Source organism: Saccopteryx bilineata, chromosome 3, assembly GCF_036850765.1.
Source record: "Saccopteryx bilineata isolate mSacBil1 chromosome 3, mSacBil1_pri_phased_curated, whole genome shotgun sequence".
Classification (NCBI taxonomy): Eukaryota; Metazoa; Chordata; class Mammalia; order Chiroptera; family Emballonuridae; genus Saccopteryx; species Saccopteryx bilineata.
In genome coordinates this window covers 206,845,151-206,865,778 of record NC_089492.1, presented here as the reverse complement: position 1 = coordinate 206,865,778, position 20,628 = coordinate 206,845,151, and the positions used below count along the sequence as shown (strand labels likewise).

The 20,628-nt window shown below is 37.0% G+C and overlaps 2 protein-coding genes across 8 annotated transcripts in view; one reads left to right on the top strand and one right to left on the bottom strand.

Annotated features, from left to right (window-relative positions):
• GLMN (glomulin, FKBP associated protein) overlaps window positions 1–20,628 on the top strand; it is a 72,103-nt gene that overhangs the window by 44,734 nt on the left and 6,741 nt on the right. For 5 of the 7 annotated variants that reach the window (XM_066268661.1, XM_066268655.1, XM_066268657.1 and 2 more), the window contains 3 exons: window positions 7,928–8,051; window positions 9,130–9,212; window positions 9,324–9,690. In XM_066268661.1, the coding sequence (XP_066124758.1) occupies window positions 7,928–8,051; window positions 9,130–9,212; window positions 9,324–9,440 (324 nt within the window). In that variant the 3' untranslated portion in view covers window positions 9,441–9,690. Of the gene's footprint in view, window positions 1–7,927; window positions 8,052–9,129; window positions 9,213–9,323; window positions 9,691–11,682; window positions 11,795–20,628 lie in introns of those variants that run through there. The other 2 variants (XM_066268659.1, XM_066268658.1) reach the window with 1 other exon arrangement.
• Window positions 10,248–19,591, bottom strand: C3H1orf146 (chromosome 3 C1orf146 homolog). Its single transcript, XM_066268662.1, has 5 exons — window positions 19,532–19,591; window positions 14,627–14,720; window positions 11,818–11,986; window positions 11,413–11,491; window positions 10,248–10,740 (listed from the first exon to the last, which is right to left on the bottom strand). The coding sequence occupies exons 1-5, from the start codon at window positions 19,589–19,591 to the stop codon at window positions 10,609–10,611; spliced, it is 534 nt and encodes a 177-aa protein (XP_066124759.1). The 3' UTR covers window positions 10,248–10,608.

The window sequence follows — 20,628 nt, the reverse complement described above, 5'->3', positions numbered from 1 at the left end:
TTCAAAGATAACAAGTCCAGAGTATATTGTCGTTCAATCATGTTGCATACCCATCACCCAAAGTCAGATTGTCCTCCGTCACCCGCTATCTTGTTCTCTCTGTGCCCCTCCCCCTCCCCCTTTCCCTCTCCCATTCTCCCCTTCCTCCCGTAACCACCACACCCTTATCAATGTCTCTCAGTTTCAATTTTATGTCCCACCTACGTATGGAATAATGCAGTTCCTGGTTTTTTCTGATTTACTTATTTCGCTTCGTATCATGTTATCAAGATCCCACCATTTTGCTGTAAATGTTCCGATGTCATCATTTCTTATGGCTGAGTAGTATTCCATAGTGTATATGTGCCACATCTTCTTTATCCAGTCATCTATTGACGGGCTTTTTGGTTGTTTCCATGTCCTGGCCACTGTGAACAATGCTGCAATAAACATGGGGCTGCATGTGTCTTTACGTATCAATGTTCCTGAGTTTTGGGGGTATATACCCAGTAGAGGGATTGCTGGGTCATAAGGTAGTTCTATTTTCAGTTTTTTGAGGAACCACCATACTTTCTTCCATAATGGTTGTACTACTTTACATTCCCACCAACAGTGTATGAGGGTTCCTTTTTCTCCACAGCCTCTCCAACATTTGCTATTACCTGTCTTGCTAATAATAGCTAATTGAACAGGTGTGAGGTGGTATCTCATTGCCGTTTTGATTTGCATTTCTCTAATAGCTAAAGAAGATGAGCATCTTTTCATATATCTGTTGGCCATTTGTATTTCTTACTGGGAGAAGTGTCTGTTCATATCCTCTTCCCATTTTTTTATGGGATTGTTTGTTTGTTTGTTGTTGAGTTTTATGAGTTCTTTGTATATTTTGGATATTAGGCCCTTATCTGAGCTGTTGTTTGAAAATATCATTTCCCATTTAGTTGGCTGTCTGTTTATTTTGTTATCAGTTTCTCTTGCTGAGCAAAAACTTCTTAGTCTGATGTAGTCCCATTCATTAATTTTTGCCTTCACTTCTCTTGCCTGTGGAGTCAAATTCATAAAATGCTCTTTAAAACCCAGGTCCATGAGTTGAGTACCTATGTCTTCTTCTATGTACTTAATTGTTTCAGGTCTTATGTTTAGATCTTTGATCCATTTTGAGTTAATTTTTGTACAGGGGGAGAGACTGTAGTCCAGTTTCATTCTTTTGCATGTGGCTTTCCAGTTTTCCCAGCACCATTTATTGAAGAGGCTTTCTTTTCTCCATTGTGTGTTGTTGGCCCCTTTATCAAAAATTATTTGACTATATATATGTGGTTTTATTTCTGGACTTTCTATTCTGTTCCATTGGTCTGAGTGTCTATTTTTCTGCCAATACCATGCTGTTTTTTTTTTTGTTTTTTTTTTTAATTTTATTTATTCATTTTTAGAGAGGAGAGAGAGAGGGAGAGAGAGAGAGAGAGGGGGGAGGAGCTGGAAGCTTCAACTCCCATATGTGCCTTGACCAGGCAAGCCCAGGGTTTCGAACCGGCGACCTCAGCATTTCCAGGTCGACGCTTTATCCACTGCGCCACCACAGGTCAGGCATGCTGTTTTGATTGTCGTGGCCCTATAATATAGTTTGAAGTCAGGTATTGTAATGCCCCCAGCTTCATTCTTTTTCTTTAGGATTGCTTTGGCTATTTGGGGTTTTTTATAGTTCCATATAAATCTGATGATTTTTTGCTCTATTTCTTTAAAAAATGTCATTGGAAGTTTGATGGGAATTGCATTAAATTTGTATATTGCTTTGGGTAATATAGCCATCTTGATTATATTTATTCTTCCTAGCCAAGAACAAGGTATATTCTTCCATCTCATTATATCTTTTTCAATTTCCCTTAACAATGGTTTATAGTTTTCATTATATAAGTCCTTTACATTCTTTGTTATGTTTATTCCTAAGTATTTTATTTTTTTTGTTGCAATCGTGAAGGGGATTATTCTTTTGAGTTCCTTCTCAGTTGTTTCATTGTTGGCATATAGAAAGGCTATTGACTTCTGTATGTTAATTTTGTATCCTGCGACCTTACTGTATTGGCTTATTGTTTCTAGTAGTCTTTTTGTGGATTCTTTGGGGTTTTCGATGTATAGGATCATATCATCTGCAAAAAGTGATACCTTTACTTCTTCTTTTCCGATATGGATGCCTTTTATTTCTTTGTCTTGTCTGATTGCTGTGACGAGAACCTCTAGTACCACATTAAATAAGAGTGGAGAGAGTGGACAACCCTGTCTTGTTCCTGATTTAAGGGGGAAAGCCTTCAGTTTAGTGCCATTTAATATGATGTTAGCTGATGGTTTATCATATATGGCCTTTATCATGTTGAGATATTTTCCTTCTATACCCATTTTGTTGAGAGTCTTAAACATAAAATTGTGTTGTATTTTATCGAAAGCCTTTTCTGCGTCTATTGATAAGATCATGTGGTTTTTGTTCTTTGTTTTGTTGATATGGTGTATTACGTTAACCGTTTTACGTATGTTGAACCATCCTTGAGATTCTGGGATGAATCCCACTTGATCATGATGTATTATCTTTTTAATATGTTGTTGTATTCGATTTGCTAGTATTTTGTTTAGTATTTTAGCATCTGTATTCATTAGAGATATTGGTCTGTAGTTTTCTTTTTTTGTGCCATCCTTGCCTGGTTTTGGTATGAGGGTTATGTTGGCCTCATAAAATGTGTTTGGAAGTATTGCTTCTTCTTCAATTTTTTGGAAGACTTTGAGTAGAATAGGAACCAAGTCTTCTTTGAATGTTTGATAAAATTCGCTGGTATAGCCGTCAGGGCCTGGACTTTTATTTTTGGGGGGGTTTTTAATGGTTTTTTCTATTTCTTCTCTACTGATAGGTCTGTTTAGGCTTTCTGCTTCTTCTTGACTCAGTCTAGGAAGGTTGTATTGTTCTAGGAATTTATCCATTTCTTCTAGGTTGTTGAATTTAGTGGCATAAAGTTTTTCATAGTATTCTACAATAATTCTTTGTATACCTACGGTGTCCGTGGTGATTTCCCCTCTTTCATTTTGGATTTTGTTTATATGAGTTCTTTCTCTTTTTTCCTTGGTAAGTCTTGCCAAGGGTTTGTCAATTTTGTTGATCTTTTCAAAGAACCAGCTCCTTGTTCTATTAATTTTTTCTATAGTTTTTCTGTTCTCTAATTCATTTATTTCTGCTCTGATTTTTATTATCTCCTTTCTTCGGCTACTTTTGGGTTGTCTTTGTTCTTCTTTTTCTAGTTCCTTAAGGTGGGAAGTTAAGTGGTTCACTTGGGCTCTCTCTTGTTTGTTCATATATGCCTGAAGTGATATGAACTTCCCTCTTATCACTGCTTTTGCTGCATCCCATAGATTCTGATATGTCGTATTGTCATTTTCATTAGTCTGTATATATCTTTTGATCTCTGCACTTATTTCTTCTTTGACCCATTCATTTTTTAAAAGTATGTTGTTTAGTTTCCACATTTTTGTGGGATTTTTTTCCTCTTTTTTGCAGTTGAATTCTAGTTTCAAGGCTTTATGATCAGAAAATATGCTTGGTACAACTTTGATTTTTCTGAATTTGCTGATGTTGTTTTTGTGGCCCAACATATGGTCAATTCTTGAGAATGATCCATGTACACTGGAGAAAAATGTATACTCAGTCACTTTGGGATGAAATGTCCTGTAGATGTCTATCATATCCAGGTGCTCTAGTGTTTTGTTTAAGGCCACTATGTCTTTGTTGATTCTCTGTTTGGATGACCGATCAGCGGTGTATTGAGGTCTCCAAGTATGATTGTATTTTTGTCAGTTTTTGTTTAAAGATCAATAAGTAGCTGTCTTATATATTTTGGTGCTCCTTGGTTTGGTGCATATATATTAAGAATTGTTATGTCTTCTTGATTCAGTGTCCCCTTAGCCATTATGAAATGGCCATTTTTATCTCTGAGTACTTTTCCTGTCTTGTAGTCAGCATTATCCGATATGAGTATTGCTACACCTGCTTTTTTTTGGATGTTATTTGCTTGGAGTATTGTTTTCCAGCCTTTCACTTTGAATTTGTTTTTATCCTTGTTACTTAGATGAGTTTCCTGTAGGCAGCATACAGTTGGATTTTCTTTTTTAATCCATTCTGCTACTCTGTGCCTTTTTATTGGTGAGTTTAATCTGTTTACATTTAGTGTAATTATTGATACTTGTGAGTTCCCTATTGCCATTTTATATCTTGCTTTCTGTTAGTTTTGTGTCTTGTTTGATCCTTCTCTTTCATTTTTCTATCTTTTGTTTTTATTTGGTTGTATTCCATACATCTTTCCTCTGTTGCTATCTTTTTTATCTCATGTGCTTCTGTGGTGGTTTTTTCAATGGTGGTTACCTTTGAATAATGAAAAGGGTCCCTACCCTGTTCATTGTAGCGAACTATTTTGTGAGTACTTTTGCACTCCATCGTCCTTTGCTACTGTTAATCTCCATCTTCTCCCCCTCTTTCTTTTTGTTGTTGTCACAGTTTAAATTTGGTTTTATTGTGTTCTTGGAGCTTTTACTTGTGGCTCTGTTTTTTTTTTGTTCTTTGTATCTATTTGGAGAACCCCCTTTAGTAATTCCTGGAGTGGGGGCTTTCTGATGATAAATTCCCTCATCTTTTCTGTATCTGTGAATGTTTTTATTTCTCCTTCATATTTGAAGGATAGCTTTGATGGGTATAGTATTCGTGGCTGAAAGCTCCTCTCTTTCAGGACTTTAAATATTGGGGTCCACTCTCTTCTAGCTTGTAGAGTTTCTGCTGAGAAATCTGATGATAATCTAATGGGCCTTCCTTTATATGTTGTATTCTTCTTTTCCCTGGCTGCCTTGAGAATTTTTTCTTTGCTGTTGGTTTGTGTCAATTTCATTATGATATGCCTTGAAGTAGGTTTGTTGGGGTCAAGAAAACTCGGTGTTCTGTTTGCTTCTTGAATTTGGGGCTTTAGTTGTTTCCACAGGCTTGGGAAGTTCTCATCTATTATTTGTTTGAGTATGTTCTCCATTCCATTTTCTCTCTCTTCTCCCTCTGATATATACCTATTATTCTTATGTTATTCTTTTTGATGGAGTCAGATAATTCTTGTAGGGCTATCTCATTTTTTTTAATTTTTGAGTCTCTTTCTTCTTCTCTCTGTTGTGCCTCAAGTTGCTTGTCTTCTATTTCACTAATCCTCTCTTCTATCTGACCTGTTCTATTAGCTAAGCTTGTTACTTCGTTTTTCAGCTCGTGAATTGAGTTTTTCATCTCTGTTTGATTTGTTTTTATAGTTTCAATTTCTTTGGACATATATTCTTTGTGTTCTTTGAGTTGTTTTCTGAGCTCCCTAAATTGCCTTTCTGTGTTTTCTTGTATATCTCGGAGGATTTTTAGGATTTCTATCTTGAATTCTCTGTCATTTAGCTCCAAGGTTTCCAATATATTAAATTTTTTCTCCATAGATTTTTCCTCATCTAGCTGTGTTACCTCTCTTTCTTTTGTATCCATGATATTTGATTTTCTCTTCCTTAATGGCATCTGAGGGTGGTTTTGTTGATAGTATTAATGAGATTTAATAAAGAATAAAAAGTTAAAAAAAATAAAAAATCAAAAAGAGTTGTTTTTTTTAAAAAAATTAATAATGAAATAAAAATAAAAATAATAATTAAAAAAAAAAAGAAATTATTCCCCCCCTCCTTTTTTCCTCTCCTTTCCCCTTTTTCTTGAGAAAATCTTGTGGTGAACTATGAATTATAACAAACAATGCCTGTGATGGAGGGCCTGAATTGGGGAAAAGTAATAAAGGGGCAAAAAAAAAAGGGGGGGGTATGGACCCACAAAAAGCAAATAAGGAAAAAATTTGGGTCAAGAATAAAATGATTTACTTTTAGGTGTTGGTTGTCTAAGAGTTATGAGGAGAGGAATAAGAGGAAAACAGAAAAATGGGGGGACAAATTAAAAAAATACTATTGTATTTAGTGGAACAAGAACTAGATAAAATGGAGAGCCAGGGATGGGAGCACTGCTAGTGAGTTAAAAAGGTGAAGTTAAAACCCCCCAAAATGCCACAAACATAAGTTTGAGTCCCAGATAAGATAATTTGTTATTGAGGTTTGAATGAGAGGAGATGTAAAGGAGAAAGGAAGAAACTAATATAGAGGGAGAAAAGAAAGAGAGAGAGAGAAAAAAAGAAGGAACCACTAAAAGAAGAAAAAAGAAAGGAGAGAGAGAGAGTTAAGGGTTTTGGAGTGCAACCCTCATAGAGAGAAAGGAAGAGGAGAAAAAAGATAATGGGAGATGAAACACTTATGGGTAGTGTAGTTCAAGGAGAGGAGAGAGTAAGACCAGCAGAGAGTTAATCGGCCAAATTGGAGGAGGAAAAAAAGTATCAAGAATGAAGATAAGAGAAACAAACAAACAAATATAATAAAATGGGATAGGTTATAAAGTCAGCAGATTATTCTTGATTTTGAGAGGTTATCTTCTTGCTTTTTCTTTTCTCTCCTTCTTCCTGGTCAGTGACTCTGTACCCCAGGTTTTGCCCCTTTGGCACGCTCAGGTAGAGGTTTGCAGTTGATAAGTCTCTATGGCAATGTCATGTATTGTGCTTTAGTCTCGTTGGGAGTCGAGGCTCATTAGCATTTATAGGCTCCGACAGTGAGAGAGTCCGTGTTCCTGGAGCCTTTCTCCTAGTCTTTCCTTCCTCAATTAGTAGCCTGATAATCCAGCTATGGGGTTGCTGCTGCCTCTGCCTGGATAGTAAGAGGTTCAAAGAGCTGGCAACTCCCCACTCTATTCCCTCTCAGCACAGGACTCTGGGTAAGGCTCAGTCAGTCAGAGCTGCTAGCATAATCAGGCGGGCTTTCCGCCCACTAAAAGACCTCTGGCTCTGCCACTCTGTCCGATAACACAAGCGGGCGCCCACTTCCGGGGCGCTTGGAGGAAACTCTCATTCACTATCTGCGTGCGCAGACCAGGATATCCAGCCAGCAGTCTCACGCTCTGAGTGAAACCCCCAACCGCATGGAAAAGTTGCAGCGTTGGAATTCGCTCTCGCTCCGTCCCCGTGCGTGGCTTTTGCAAGGCGCTGGGGCAGCCCGAGATTCCGCTTTTGCCCACACAAAGGCCCCTGACTCTGCCCCTCTGTGCGATAACACGGGCGCACACTGCCGAGGCACTCGGAGGAATCGCTCACTTCCTAATTGCGCGCGCACACCAGGATATGAGGCCGGCCGCGTTTCCCTCTGAGTGAAACCCTCACCAGCACGGAAAATTTCCACCGTTGGAATTAGTTCTTGCTCCCTCCCGTGCGCGGCTTTCCCAGGGTGCTGGGGCTGCCAGAGATTCTGCTTTCGGCCCACAGAAAGGCCTCTGACCCTGCCTCTCTGTGGGGCAACACGGACACCCACTTCCGGGGCTTAGGAAGAAATCTCTCGCCCACTAACTGCGCACCAACCAGGAGAACGGGTAAAATGGCTGCCCCACTTGTCTTTCTTTGTTTGGGTTTGGCGCGAGTGTTAGCTTGTATTGCCCGGGTTGCCACAGGATCAGTTTTTCCTCGGCTAGGATCTCCGTGCCACAGCCTGGTTTGGCCCTTTGTGCCGCAGCCTGGATGTATTCACCCCCTTTGCCCGCCTCAGTTTCTATATTCACAGTTACCAGAGAAAGCCGCCCTGTTTAGGTTAGTGAGGAAGGCGGAGCATTTCTTACTCCCTATTTCCTTCAGGGTTTGGTTATATATTTAGCCAATTTTTCACTCGACCATACCTTCAGGTGTATTGCGAAGCATCTGGAGTCTCCAAATATAGGTTTTTCTGTTTCTGGTTGAAGATCTTGTTGAGTTTTGGGGGAGATTTATCGGTATCGCTTCCTACTCCGCCATTACTCTGACGTCATCTCCCTAATACTTTTAATAATTCTTCTTAACAGACTGGATTATGGACAGAACTTAGAAAAATTGAGAATAATTTCTTAAAGCCACTCCATACAGGACTTAATATGTCAAAAGCACATTATGAAGCAGAAATTAAAAATAGCCAAGAAAATAGCCAAGGTTGGTAATTTACAATTTCATTTTTGCTTAGTTCTAAAAATTGGTCAACTTTAAAAAATGTTTATTTATATTCAAAGTAAAGAACTTTTTAAATCTTATACTTGTCTAATTTATAGAAAATAAGGAACTAGGACAGCTAAGTCATTTATTTCAGTGGTCCCTAACCCCTGGGCCGCGAACTGGTACCGGTCCGCAGAGAAAGAATAAATAACTTACATTATTTCCGTTTTATTTATATTTAAGTCTGAACAATGTTTTATTTTTTAAAAATGACCAGATTCCCTGTTACATCCGTCTAAGACTCACTCTTGACGCTTGTCTTAGTCACGTGATACATTTATCCGTCCCATCCTAAAGGCTGGTCCCTGAAAATATTTTCTGACATTAAACCGGTCCATGGCCCAAAAAAGGTTGGGGACCACTGATTTGACATAATTAAAATGATTTTTAGCAGATCTGTAAGCTGGTTAACACTGAAATTGTGTTAACAAATATTTAAGCCAAATTAAAATCTATTCTGGTTTAAAAATCTTAAGTCCTAATTAGGAATCTAATTGTATTACAAGTATTTCTGTTTGGATATTGTATTTCTTTTGGCATTGTTTAGTCCACCACCACCACCTCAGCCTCAAGTAAATCTATACAAATTTTAAAAAGAACTTAGGGTCCAGAATTACTTTTTAAAGTCACCAATTCTACTACAATAATCTTGTGATATTTTCCATATAGCTATGATAATATTTCTATAGATATTACTAGAATTTTTTTTAGTATAAGTGTATAATTCTGATTATATACTAAAGAAAAAGTTTTTAAATTTTCATTCATCCTATACATGCCAAAATACTAGTTACTTAAAGAAACATTAATTCACGTGTTACAGAAGTTATATATTTTTATTTGCTGATAACTTGATTTAATCATATCCCAAGCTATTAAACACTAAGACTTCATTTACACAAATAATGGACATTATTTTTTAAGTAGGGGAATGATTAAAGTAGCTTATAAATTTACTGTTGAAATCTGAGAGTTGTTTTAATGGTTAAACATGACACACATTTTTCTTCTCTTACAGAAGTCCAGAAGCCTAAAGATTTTTGTTCTGTAACTGTAGGTGGAGAAGAGATCCCTACTATGCCTCCTGAAATGCAGTTTAAGGTAGATCTGAAATGTCCCTAAGCTCCATCCACCTGAAGTCTTTTCTTTTTTTATTTTGCTTTGTCATTGTAAATGCAGACTTAATAACACTAAATTTTCTTGGCATCACAGGTTCTACATTCAGCACTTTTCACATTTGATTTGATCGAAAGTGTTCTGGCTCGAGTAGAAGAACTCATTGAAATGAAAACAGAGTCTACCTCTGAAGAAAATACAGGGATAAAATGAAAGTTCCATCTCCTAAAAATTAATACTGTATTTCCCATTATGATTTAACACTTTTACGAAAGTTTTTCTGTAAAATACCAATAGAAAAATAAATGTAGCTTTTCTCATCTGTTTCTGTAATGACACATAATGGATGAGTAGTATTCTTTGGTTTTAAAAATATAATCTGCATGATAAATAATGCCCATATGTAATAAACACTATTATTAAAATTCAGTACAAATTAATACTTTTTATTATAATTTCATAAGCTGTAGTTGAATTGCCTCTTTCATGCATGTAGCTGTATTAAGTTTTTTTTGGTTGTTGTTGTTTTAAGTGAGAGAAGGGTTTTAAGTGTTGTTTTAAGATAGACTCCTGCATGCGCCCCTGACCAGGATCCACCCAGCAACCATCTGGGGCCGTTGCTTGCACCAGTTGAGCCACTGGCTCCAAGAGGAGAAAGAGAAAGATGGGGGAGAGGGAGAGGAAGAAAAGCAGATGGGTGCCTCTCATGTGTGCCTGGGATGTCTGTACACCAGGCCAACACTATCCACTGAGCAAACTGGCCAGGGCCTGTAATGAGTTTATAAAAATACTGATACACTTTATCTTCCAGTTAGATCAGGGGTCGGGAACCTTTTGGCTGAGAGAGCCATGAACGCCACATATTTTAAAATGTAATTCCGTGAGAGCCATACAACGACTCTTGTATATTATGCATTATCCTTATCCAATAAAAATTTGGTGTTGTCCCGGAGGACAGCTGTGATTGGCTCCAGCCACCCGCAACCATGAACATGAACGGTAGGAAATGAATGGATTGTAATACATGAGAATGTTTTATATTTTTAATGTTATTAATTTTTTTATTAAAGATTTGTCTGCGAGCCAGATGCAGCCATCAAAAGAGCCACATCTGGCTCGCGAGCCATAGGTTCTCAACCCCTGAGTTAGATGCTATTACATTTTAGAACTAGTATTAAGTTAGGTATCACTACCAGTTTTTTTCTAAACAGTGTTAAAGAAATTGCTCAACAAAATCCCGGAAAATAAATCACTTTTAATTATATGTATTTTTTATTTTAAAATTAAAAAATCTTTAAAGTAACTGTATATTTAAACATTATAGTTAAACCAGTCTAAATTATTTTAATATTCTTCCAAAAGAACATTTATAATTGACATTCTAATTTGGGTTAAATGAATTGCTGAGATTTATCTTTTGAAGTGTTTTCCAAACAGGACTTTGCTCAATGATGTAAGCTTTAGTTGTTGTCATTCTGTAACAGATGCTATCTATGTGTGGTTTGGAGGTGATCTGGAAAAAGATAAAAACATGTAACATTATTTACAGAACAATGTAATTTTTACAGGAACATACACACAAAAATACTTTGAATTATTCAAGTATTGATCACTTTCTGTGTGCTAAATACTATGTATGAGTAATTAGAGTAACAGAAACCTATTTTTAAAAGTTTGAAACAGCAAGCTAAAAAGTAGAATACTGTAAGAGTTGCTTTAATGGAGATATATTCCAGGTGTAAGTAAGGAACACCTAACTGCCTAGGGGGTTTTGGGGGGCACTCGTCACATAGGAGGGTAAGAATGAAACGAAAGTGGACAACTGCAGGAAAGCCTTCTATAAAATAGTATGTTTGCACTTGGCAGTTGATAACCTGACCAATATTTATACTTGAGAATTTGAAGGAAGATTTAAGTAACTAATAAGGCCAACACATTGTGTATGTGGCCAAATGCTCTTCAGGTCCACCTGAGTCATTTTGGTAGTGGCTATGGGAAATAAATTCTGAAGATTTGAGAGGCTGAGTTCAGGCTTGGGAAAGAAATACATGCTGAAATGGCAACTTCTCTGCAGGGAACTGAAGCAGAGTATTTGTCAGTCCTGTTCAAAAGTATGCACTTTGAAGTCAAGAACAAAGTGTATCAAGTGTGTTTGTATGCATGTTATTTTCCCTTGGTGACTCACCTTAGCTACAGTGCACATAAGATTAACGGCATTTACTGTGTTGTGTACTGGAAGTATCCTTAAGTTACTACCCAGGAATCTGAAAAACAATTCATAAGTTAAACAGATCACATAACTTACATCTGTTATCTTTTAAGTGGAAAAAGAGAAATCTCTTGTTTGTTTTTGTTTATTCATTCATGCCCTGCTTATTCCACAGAGGATTTGATACGGCTTTGTAATCAGAACTTATCAATATATGAATAAAAAGTGTTCATTTTTGGTTTGCAGAAGAATCCCAGAAATCAGCATGAACTTTGGAACTTGTCACCCTGTTATCTTTTGAGGAAATACATCTGCCTGAAAGAATTAAATGAAGTAAACGCAATATAATTTAAGAAAAGTAAGTCTAGTGCTCTTCCATACCTCTGCTGAATCCTGAACATCAATTTCCATTCCTTGAGCCCATGGAGGGCAGCAGAAAGAACTAAAAAACTATTTTGGTGAATGTTAATAAACTTCTCAATTTTGGCTAGAAATATTTCTTCATATGACATAAAGCATTCTTTAGTATCCATCAATAAGAATGCAACTCCTAGGAAAGGTGAATATAATATAAAACGTCATAAATATTCAAACATGTTTATAAACTAAGTAAAATCAATAAAAATAGCTGTATATATAACACAGCTATAAGTATGCAGGCCCTGAACCTATAAGGAGTAGAAACTACTAAAACTAAATTCTTAGAATAATTTAGGTAATTCTTTAAAGTAATCTATATAAAAGGATGACATTCTAAATAAAGGGAAAAAACTTTGGTCAGTAAACATTTTCAGACTAAGATACAATAAAGGTAATGGCTAATTTTACTTAAAAGGTAACTTTCCATGTAATAATTATTAAAAGCTGGAGATCAACTAAAGAAAGGTAGTCTTGCCTGACTGGTGGTGGACAGAGCATCGACCTGGGAGGCTGAGGTACCAGGTTTGAAACCCCAAGGTCACCGACTTCAGCACAGGCTCAGCCCAAAGCTCACTGGCTTGAAGCCCAAGGTGGCTGGCTTGACAAGCAAGGGGTTACTTTCTCAGCTTGAGCTTCTCCCTCTCACACTGATCAAGGCACGTATGAGGAGCAATCAATGAACAACCAAAAGTGATGCAACTACAACCTGATGCTGCTTATCTCCCTCTCTCAAAAATAAATAAATAAATAAATAAACTATATATATATATAGAAAGAGACAGAGAAACAGACACCAGGCAGTGGCACAGTGGATAGAGCATCAGACCTGGGATGCAGAGGACCCAGGTTCAAAACCCCGAGGTTGCTGATTTGAGTGTGGGCTCATCTGGTTTGAGCAAGGCTCACCAGCTTGAGCCCAAGGTTGCTGGCTTGAGAAAGGGGTCACTCACTCTGCTGTAGCCCCCCGGTCAAGGCACATATGAGAAAGCAATCAATGAACAACTAAGGTGCTACAACGAAGAATTGATGCTTCTCATCTCTCTCCCTGTCTGTCCCTCTCCGACTGTCACAAAATAAATATCTCAAACTCTTAAAATTTACAAAAAAAGTCTTGCCTGACCTGTGGTGGTGCAGTGGATAAAGCGCTGACCTGGAATGCTGATTTAGAACCCCAGACTTGCTGGGTCAAGGCACATACAAGAAGCAATGACTACAAGTTTATGCTTCCCACACCTCTCCCCGCCTTTCTCTCTCTCCTCTCTCTAAAAATCAATAAATAAAACTTAAAAAATAAAGGTAGTCTTAAGTAGGCCTTCAATTATTTCCTGGAGAAACTTTTGTACCAGAACATAAGCTATTATATATATAAATTAACACATACTATACAAGTTAATACATATTATGTAAATTAACATAGATACCTAGGATCTCTTAAACAGTATCAGGCCTATAAGAATGGTCCAAAAGGGATACTTGATCTAATTAGCTCTTTAAAAGATGATAAAAATTAGTTCTTTAAAAGATATAATCTAAGAAAACTGACTGATTATATGCTAATTTAGGAACTTGAGCAATTTATAGAACCTCTCTGAACTTAAATTGCCTCATCTGCAAGACTGGAATAAAATTTCTTCACTAGGTTTGTTGAAAAGATTAAGGATTAGATGAAGTACACAGTGGGCAGTCACCAAAAATATTTTACTTCTCTCTAGAGTGAGCTTGTGCTGACTACTTTCAGCCTGAAGGTATTTCTAGGAATTTTTGAAAGCACCAGTCTTCCAAAATGTTTGCTAGAGTACAGGTTTGTTTGCAACCCTCCTAATGAAATCTTTCACCTCCACCTCTTTTTATTACCTACATTGTTTCCCAAGCACAAATGCAACTGCCCCTTTCTCATGTCCCCAGCCTTCTCATACCCTACTCCAGGGGTAGTCAACCTTTTTATACCTACCACCCACTTTTGTATCTCTGTTAGTAGTAAAATTTTCTAACCACCCACTGGTTCCACAGTAATGGTGATTTATAAAGTGGGGAAGTAACTTTACTTTATAAAATTTGTAAAGCAGAGTTACAGCAAGTTAAAGCATATAATAATTACTTACCAAGTACTTTATGTTGGATTTTTGCTAAGTTTCGCAGAATAAATCTTTATAAAACAACTTACTATAGTTAAATCTTTTTATTTATACTTCGGTTGCTCCGCTACCACCCACCATGAAAGCTGGAATGCCCACTAGTGGGCGGTAGGGACCAGGTTGACTACCACTGCCCTAATCTATTATAATTCCTTTCTGTACTTTGCCCATGACTCACAGTTGTACAATAGTAGTATGACTTAAGGAACAGCTGTATGTCCCCATTTGGTTCTTTTAGTTAGTATTTTATATTCAGCAAACACACAAAATCATGAAAAACTCCCGTATTTTTTCTGTGTATGGAATTGAACAATATTGTGATGTTGACTTCTTTGTTAATACGGGTAATACACATATTATTAGGGAGATGCCTTTGGTCTATTTTCATCTTAGTTTCAAAGCAAGTAGTTTTTACCATGCTTTACCTGACTCCACTAGTTTAATTGTAGTTCAACAATTGTAATCTTAAAAAGAAATATATTTGGCCATATGTACTACTTTTGCAGCAGTAACCAAGCTTTATACATTTACCTCTCCAAAAGAAAACACCTTAAGCTTATTTGGTTAATGAACTACCAAATTATCAGAACTTATATAAGAAACTTAAATCACAGCAATTAGCCAATATACTGTACCAGTACAAGAAAATATAATGGCTCCATTTTCCACTGACTTTGAATACCGAACCTTGTGGCTTCGATTTTCTAGGGCAGTTGCAATTTCACAACTCTTGAAAAAAATTTTCAGAAATACAAACTTAAGACATGCTTAAAATAATGTTTTATTAAAGTTAATACATTAATTTTAATAGCTTCTTTTAAAACTATACCACTTAAAGATTTGATCATCAAAAGAGACACTAAATGTTCTCACTATGGAGAATGAAAAATAAAAACAAATACTTAGTTCTGTTATGAATTGTGTACTACAGTTATGTTACTTAGAGACAGAAATTAAGGACATAAATAACTAAACTATAAAAACTAGAACAATGCAGCCTGACCAGGCGGTGGCGCAGTGGATAGAGCGTCGGACTGGGATGCAGAGGACCCAGGTTCGAGACCCCAACGTCGCCAGCTTGAGCACGGGCTCATCTGGTTTGAGCAAAGCTCACCAGCTTGGACCTAAGATCACTGGCTCGAGCAAGGGGTTACTTGGTCTGCTGTAGACCCACAGTCAAGGCACATATGAGAAAGCAATCAATGAACAACTAAGGTGTCGCAATGAAAAACTAATGATTGATGCTTCTCATCTCTCTCCATTCCTCTCCCTATCTATCCCTCTCTCTGACTCGCTCTCTGTCCCTGTAAATAAATAAATAAATAAATAAATAAAAGAACAATGCAAACTTTTAAAAAAATGACTTAAGAGATGGATTCTGACATGCATTAATGCCTAACAGAAATGTGGGGGGTGGTGTGTTGCTTAGATGGGTGACAAAACCATGAAGTGCCTGACATAGAAAACCATGAAGAGACAACCAATTCTCAAATTCATCTGGTTATCATCTTTTGAACATTTTAATATACTTTTAAGATGTCTTAAGCCTTAGGTGAGTTCGAAAACTGTATTAAAACAAGAACCAAACTTTTGGTTTAAATACTAACCATTTCAAAACTGATCTAGTTTCTGATTCCACCAAGTAATTAGATCATAGTATCCAAGACACTAAAATATAAGTGGTTAAAAGTGTTACCAGATTGGTCATAACTCAAGCTTGTTATTCTCCAAGCAGGTAAAAATCCCTTAGATATATGAATTTTATTTTATACTTTTCCCCAGATCCATATATATGTTAAGCACACAGGCTGGAATTAGGTATAAAATATATGCTTTCTTTCCTTCCTAAGGGGAGCATCTTGTGCCATTCAAACAGAGCTTGACCTAGAGTTCAACTATGACACTTCCCGTGAGCTGCTCCTGCTGTTTTAAAAGTATACATTGCTTCCAGCGATAGCAGACTAAGTAATTTAGGCCAACCTTCCTGCTGAAGGCAAGTGGAAAGCTGGACAACTTTAAAAATCTGATTGAATGCATCAGAGAGCTAGCAAGATAGTAAAAAACTGCAAGACCAAGATCTATACAGAAATTTAAAGATAAGAGACCAGTATTTAGGCCATTTTTTCCCAGAAGGCATCTATCTGCCAATTCAGGAAGAAACGGATGAGAGGCTGAACAGAGCCTTTGACAAAAATAGAACAGCTCTCACAGGGACTGCAGCCTAGCTTAAAATCATATGAATCCCTGAAACTGTATTAAGTTGATACTGTATTACCAGTGTTCCTGAGCACTTTGAAGAAGCACTCTCTAGGACAACCTTTCTCAACCAGGTCTCCTGATGTAAACAACAGAACAAACAAAATGCTTTGGGTGACTATTTTCTCAATTTTTCTAAACTCATACCATTCTAGATGCATAGGAAGTAAATTCATTTTTATATACAATAGGGACTTTAGGGCTTGGGTTGCTAGATTAACAAATAAAAATACAGAACACTCAGTTAAATTTGAATTTCAGATAAATGACATAATTTTTAGCATAAGTATGTCCCATGCAGTATTTGGGATGTTCTTATACTAAATTTATTGTTTATCTGAAACTCAGATTTAATTGAGTGTCCCATATTCTCTCGGGAAACCCTCTTAAGGCATTAGTGGTTTAACTCTCTTGCAGAATTAAGAATTCTCTAAAGGAAAAGAACACTATTTTAGGCTGCAAATTATTTCTAGAAACAATTTTTCAAATATAAATTCCAGGCCTTGGCCAGGTGGCTCAGTGGTATAGCGTTGGCCTGGCATGTAGATGTCCCAGGTTCGATTTCCAGTCAGGGCATACAGGAAAAGCAACCATCTGCTTCTCTAACCTTCTCCCTCTCCTTTCTATCTCTCTCTTTCCCTCACGTAGCCATGGCTCCACTGGAGCAAGTTGGCCCAGGTGCTGAGGATGGCACCATGGCCATTCTCAGTTGCAATGGAGCAACGATGCCAGATGGGCAGAGCATCGCCCCCTAGTGGGCTTGCAGGGTGGATCCTGGTCAGGTGCATGTGGGATTCTGTCTCTCTGCTTACGTGCTTCTCACTTAAGAAATATACAAAAAAAAAAAAAAATTCCAACACAAAAGATTATATGAAAAAAAACCATTGGGATACATATAGTGAAGTTATCGGATATATGCCTTAAAACAGCTGTTTACTATGTTCAAGAAGATAAAGACAAGGTTGAGACTTTTGACAAAGAACCAGAAACTACATAAGTGGTGTGTTCTCACAGATGTGAATCAGGAAAGCTTCATAAAATTTGAGTTAAATTTTTGAAGTGGAAAGCAGTTTATTAAACAGACAAGTGAAGGGAGTAGACAAATGAGAGAAGAGACTGGACAGATAGACTAACATAGGCAAAGGCATTCAGACATGAAAGTATGATTCTCATAACGGTAAATGTGTAAGGTATATAGGAGTCAGTTAATTTGGGGACAATGGTAGAATAACTGCCGGCAAATTGTGAAGACCCATGTATGCCATGCTAATGAATTTCAACTCTATGCTATTGGGCGAGCCAACTAAAAAATTATAATAAAAATAATATAATAAAATAATGAAGATAAAATTAGAAAGAATGTAAGAGAAAATAGGAAAGTTGAACAGTTAATTTTTCAATATAACCAGGAACTAAGACTAGATTTACCAAAGTAGAGTCATGGGAAGAAGTAGGTTTACAGTTGTTCAAATGGAAAAAGACATGCAGGTTATGATTATTATAATAGCTTTATTAACTCAAAAGAATGTTACAATGGCACAGTAAACCTACCTTTGCCTACCCTGATATGTTACATGGAATATTAGCCCCATAAGATATTAAAAGATGTTCCTTATTCAAATAAGATTGGGAGCCTGACCAGGCGGTGGCGCAGTGGATAGACTGTCGGACTGGGATGCCAAGGACCCAGGTTCGAGACCCCAAGGTCACCAGCTTGACCGTGGGCTCATCTGGTTTGAGCAAAAGTTCACCAGCTTGGACCCAAGGTCGCTGGCTCGAGCAAGGGGTTACTCAGTCTGCTGAAGGCCCGCGGTCAAGGCACATATGAGAAAGCAATGAACTAAGGTGTCACAACAAAAAACTGATAATTGATGCTTTCATCTTTCTCCACTCCTGTCTGTCTGTCCCTATGTATCCCTCTATCTGACTCTCTCTCTGTCCCTGTAAAAAAATAAAATAAGATTGGAAAATACTATTACTTTGTCTCTTTGGGGGTAATTACAATGCATTTTAACAACTAAAGGCTCTGATGAGTAGTAGAGTTAAAAAAAAAAACTTTTTACACCAGCATTCCAAATAAAATTTATTACAATACTTATTTATTTCTATAACATAACATATATTAATATTATGTAAAACTAGTGTCCTGCCTAGCAAAGCTATTTAAAGAAAAAATATAAATAAGAACAAATGAAAAAGGGCATTTAACTGTTATTATAAAATAAAAACAAAAATGCCAATAAAAAATGAGAAAAAGAGAGGGGAAAAAACAGAAAAAACCTCATGAATATTGACAACAGTGGGTGACTGCTGGGGCAGTGGGAAGAGGGGTGAGGAGAGGCAGAGGAGAGTATCAGGGAGATAAATGGTGGTGAACGCAGACGACTTGGGGTGGTGAACACACAATCCAGTGTACAGACGATGTGCTGTAGAACTGTGCACCTGAAACCTGTATAACTGTTAACCCGTGTCAACCCAGTAAATTCAATAAAAAGGAAAAATAATTTTTAAAATAAAATTTTATCACAGATCAAAGTCAACTTAATAAATTTAATCACCTCCATGAAATGAGTAAATTTTAAAAAAATATATAATTGATGAAAATACCCTGGCTGGTTGGCTCAGTGGTAGAGCATTGGCCCAGCATGTGGATGTCCCAGGTTTGATTCTCCATCAGGGCACAAAGGAGAAGCGACCATCTGCTTCTCCACCTCTCCCCCTGCTCTATCTCTCTTTCTCTCTCTGCCCCCCTCCCACAGCCATGGCTTGATTGGTTTGCGCACATCCGTCAGGCATTGAGGATGGCCCCATGGAGCCTCTGCCTCAGGCACTAAAAATAGCTCAGTTGCGAGTATAGCCTGAGATGGGCAGAGTATCTGCCACAGACGGGTTGCTGGATGAATCCTGGTCAGGCACATGCAGGAATCTGTTTATATCCTCTCCTTGCACTTGGAAAAAAAAGAAAATAGACTCAACATAGTATAAAAGCTAACAGAGCAAAACCCCCTAGAAACCAGTATTTTCTACATTTATTAACATACCACCAGCACAGAAAATTTATTAGGAAAACTCCTTTATACTTGAAAGAACAAATAATTTCCATATGACATAAACTGCCTAGATCTAAACAAAAGGTGTAACAAAAAAGAACCCCCCACTCCCTACAAACCCAGCTTAAAAATCGTAGCCCAATCTTTAATAAATGACTCAAAAATAAAATCTTAGCAAACTGAATTTTAAGAGAATATGAAAGAAAAATCCACAATTATCAAATACCTTTTTACCTTAAGAGATGAGCTAATAATAACGGTGGTTGTCCATTTTACTTTTTCTTTTTCAGCCATCTGTCTTTGGGTGGACCCAGCTTCTAATGGTGCCACAATCTGAGAAAAATATGAACAAAAAGAACATACAAAAATGTTTGTTTGATGAGTGAGTAAATTAAGGATAGAAATAAAACTAGGGTAATGGAGACATTCTAAAAAATTTCTGGAAGTCAAATTTTGACACTGAAAAAGTATCTGTCTTGTTATTCATTAAGCTTATTTAATATGTACTTTGTATTAATAAATAGTAAAAACAATGGTTCCCATTTCAGAGCACTAATTTAAAGACCTGTGTCAAGAACCATGAAACTTCTGCTTACAAGCTAACTAGTAGCTCTTCTACTTGCAAGCTAAATAGTGTGACAAGTTCCATGTATACAGCTAAAGACATTAGGCTCTTGGGTTAGAGCAAAAAGCCAGTCTTTACTCACAGCAATGAGAGTATAATTTTCTTCTGGCAGTTCCCCAAAATCCAATTCCCATTGGGTAATGGGACAAGGCCAGTTAACAGGACAGAGAGTGAGTTGTATTACAGGAAAGCAACCTTGGGCACAGGAAACCCTAACCTTTTATAATGGGCTGCAAGCAAAACTGCCCTCTGCTCCAGAGGTGAATTCTATCTCTAAGTTACAAAGTTTTCACTCTACAAACATCCTTGAAAAGATAGCTCTGGGGTGGGGCCAGGATATTTGTATTTCTAACAAGTACACTGATTAACATTGTTGATGCTGGTTTGGGGACCACACTTTAAAAACCACTGCACTAAGAGAAGAAAGAGCATTCCAGGCAACAGTAACAACAACAAAGCACTGTACTCTGGCAACCAAATAATTAAAATAATGTAATAAAAGAATTTCAAAAAGTTTGGTGTATTAAAGTTTAAGGTATACATATCTGAGATAAGCAAGGGGAAAAGGTAAAAATTAATTACTGCAAATCTAGTAGCATAAATTGAATTTCACTGTGGTCTAAATTAGGGACTTTCCTGATCTTTACTGAGACTGAACACCTTTAAGCCATATTTCTATTTCTGTGAAATGCTTGTCTTTTGTGAA

Bases quoted from the DNA above. Each gene is read 5' to 3' on its own strand.
- C3H1orf146 (XM_066268662.1), bottom strand. From the start codon at position 19,591: ATGGCTGAAAAAGAAAAAGTAAAATGGACAACCACCGTTATTATTAGC. The intron at 14,721-19,531 runs GTAAAAAGGTAT...ATTTTTTTCAAG, and splicing joins TTATTAGCTCATCTCTTAAG to AGTTGTGAAATTGCAACTGC. The intron at 11,492-11,817 runs GTATGGAAGAGC...ATTGTTTTTCAG, and splicing joins ATGTTCAGGATTCAGCAGAG to ATTCCTGGGTAGTAACTTAA.